Here is a 2,558-nt window from a genome sequence, read left to right as displayed (position 1 = left end):
TATTTCCCCTGATACCCTCATTGCCTTCCCGCCACTAAAAATACACAAATACACTAGACCGTGAAAATACACGGATGAACATGGTTCTGGGTGCAGCCACATGAAAAGTAAAAAATAAAATAAAATACTAGGAAAAATAGGAAAACTGAAATTTTGGGGTGTCAAACTTGGTGACCATTCTACTCACCTGGGAAGTTTCATTTAGAAATGACGCCCACGGAACAGTGTGTTTTAATAGCTTTGATTTTGACCTTTTTTTCTTGATGAAACATCAAATGAGCAGAAATCACTAGAATGGACGATCAATTTGGTACCCAAAAATTTCAGATTTTTTTCCTAGTTATAATGTTCTAACAGGCGCGTGAAACCAGGTTCCAAAAAATCCTGTTCTCCCATTCGCTCCGTAACTCCCATGTCAGCAAATCTCGACGGATTTAAAGCCAAGTAGTCCTTCAACTCTTTGTTCCTAAGAAACTCCGACGTCCAACTTGCAGAAAAACAGCTGAACTACAGCAACAAATTACGACCTGCCATTTACATGGGAAGAAATGCAACTGCTTTTTATAGAAGATATGCTTGCAGTCTCAGAGATGAAGGAATGCCCTACAGAGTCAACATCTAAAACACTCGTGCAGGTAATTATCATCAGGCGATGGTGAACTCATCAGGTTCGGAGCACAGATCTGCAGCTTGTCATTACCAAGTCTCTACTTTTTTCCAGTACGGGGCTTTCCTTTGACATCAGATTCCTATATGACAGAACGATTGTCAGAGAAGAACTAAGCAAAAGATATCAGGCATCATAAAAGGATACTGTGACGATGTTATGTGATCTTTCAAAGGGGGGTGCCTATATATAGGAAATGCATATATATAGGGGGGTGCCTATGTAAAAGTTTATTGTGTCTTTGCAAGGAATTTTGAAATCAATCGAAGACTTAAATATGCTATATACATCATAAGAAGCACAAACCTGCACGCTATGCAGAAAGATATTTGTCTTTGCAGTAGAAGGATTATGCTTCTCGGCGCCCTTGCTCCAATCATAGCATACCTAACCAATTTAGGCAACATTAGCAATTTGAACACGAGAGTGTATATGCCTCAGCAAAGGAGAACAGAATACAGTACATCAGTACATGACAGTCAGAATACGGACTTAATAACTTGAACAGAGTAGGCAATTTTGTCCCCGCCACACCAACTAGTCAATGACTACTGCTTTTTGACATTGAAAGTGCCATACTACCAGTTAATCAAAGCCTTCTCAGTTTTACCATCTACAAATTTGTTACAATTAGGATAGAAAACATACAAACCAGTATCATCACATGTAATAAACTCTGACCCTGCAACTTAAGCACCCTATCTTATCCATTAGCATCATGTACATTCAGTGATACATTAGGTATTCCTCCCACTCTCACTGTTGGCTACTAGTGTTTGAATGTTATCTGTTGAGCTCTATTACAATAGAGAGCAAATAAATCTAGCAAAATTGTCAAAAGCAGGAAATGCATATTTAACAACTTATTCTGGTGCAGATAGCAACAAGAGATGGCCTACCGCATAAGCAAAGATTGAGCCATCCTGATTGAATGTGCTGCATGTGATGGGTGATGGGCACTTACTAAAAGCCTGTAAAGGAAGAATAATACATCAAAGATAAATCTTTAAACAGCACAAATGAAAAATCTTATACTGAAGTCCTAAACAATTTGGTAAATTGAATTCCTGTAAATCATCCAAGTCTCTCTGTTTGCAAGGAAACACCACTGTATGAATCTTTTTAATGATAAGCATTGTTTTTAAGGCATCCCGTCTTGGACGCTTAGGCGGCAAGGCATGCTGGCAGCGCCTTGCAATTATGCCCATTTTAGGCGCAGGCGCTTAGGCGTCAGGGTGGTGGGTGCTCGCCTTAGGTCGCCTTACCGCCTTAAAAACATTGATAGAAGACATATAACTCATGGTAAACTTGTCACTACCAGTGCCGGGGTTACATAAGGACACTGAAGGTTTCATGCGGATCATGCATCCTCAACTCAAGAAGTTTGGACTCTTACTACGTAAGCAAATGTGATCAATAAACAAATTCTTTGGAAAACGAGGAAATGATGATTTCTCTTTGAGAAACTAATATTTCACAAAGAAATATAAGGGCATGTACAATGGTTGATAAGACGGTCTTATCTTAAGTCTTGCCTGTAATTTAGAGATGACAAACAAAATTGTCTACAATGGGTAATCTCTTAGCCTTATCTTCAATAACTAGCATCTCCTAAAAACATGGTGAGACATATTGTGCTAAGAGATCATCTCTTGTCTTCTCTTAAATAAGAGAAGACAAGCCTTTTCTTATGAATTCTCTCTCCTCCACCTCATCATTTATCCTAGGTGGCACTCCTAAGATAGCACCATTGTACATGCCCTAACAACATTTTCCAGCTGTTGCATTACAATTTGTCCTAATTCTGTTTACCATAACTAATCTAGTTGAAAATACACATTAGAAATCACAGCATTAATTACTCTGCACCAATAGACAATGGGAGAATCAC

General features: G+C 38.7%; 1 protein-coding gene across 1 annotated transcript in view; it reads right to left on the bottom strand.

Moving 5' to 3' along the window:
* Positions 1-415: 415 nt before the first annotated feature.
* Positions 416-2,558, bottom strand: part of LOC119268459 (protein RAE1-like) — a 5,838-nt gene continuing 3,695 nt past the window's right edge. Inside the window, exons 9-11 of the mRNA XM_037550109.1 lie at positions 1,567-1,646; positions 974-1,054; positions 416-749 (exon numbers count right to left, since the gene is read on the bottom strand). Coding sequence (XP_037406006.1) covers positions 708-749; positions 974-1,054; positions 1,567-1,646 — 203 coding nt within the window. The 3' untranslated portion in view covers positions 416-707. The remainder of the gene's footprint in view (positions 750-973; positions 1,055-1,566; positions 1,647-2,558) is intronic.

Source organism: Triticum dicoccoides, chromosome 3A (genome assembly GCF_002162155.2).
Source record: "Triticum dicoccoides isolate Atlit2015 ecotype Zavitan chromosome 3A, WEW_v2.0, whole genome shotgun sequence".
Lineage (NCBI taxonomy): Eukaryota > Viridiplantae > Streptophyta > Magnoliopsida > Poales > Poaceae > Triticum > Triticum dicoccoides.
The sequence above is the reverse complement of the archived record's forward strand: the minus strand, read 5'-3'. Positions and strand labels throughout refer to the sequence as shown.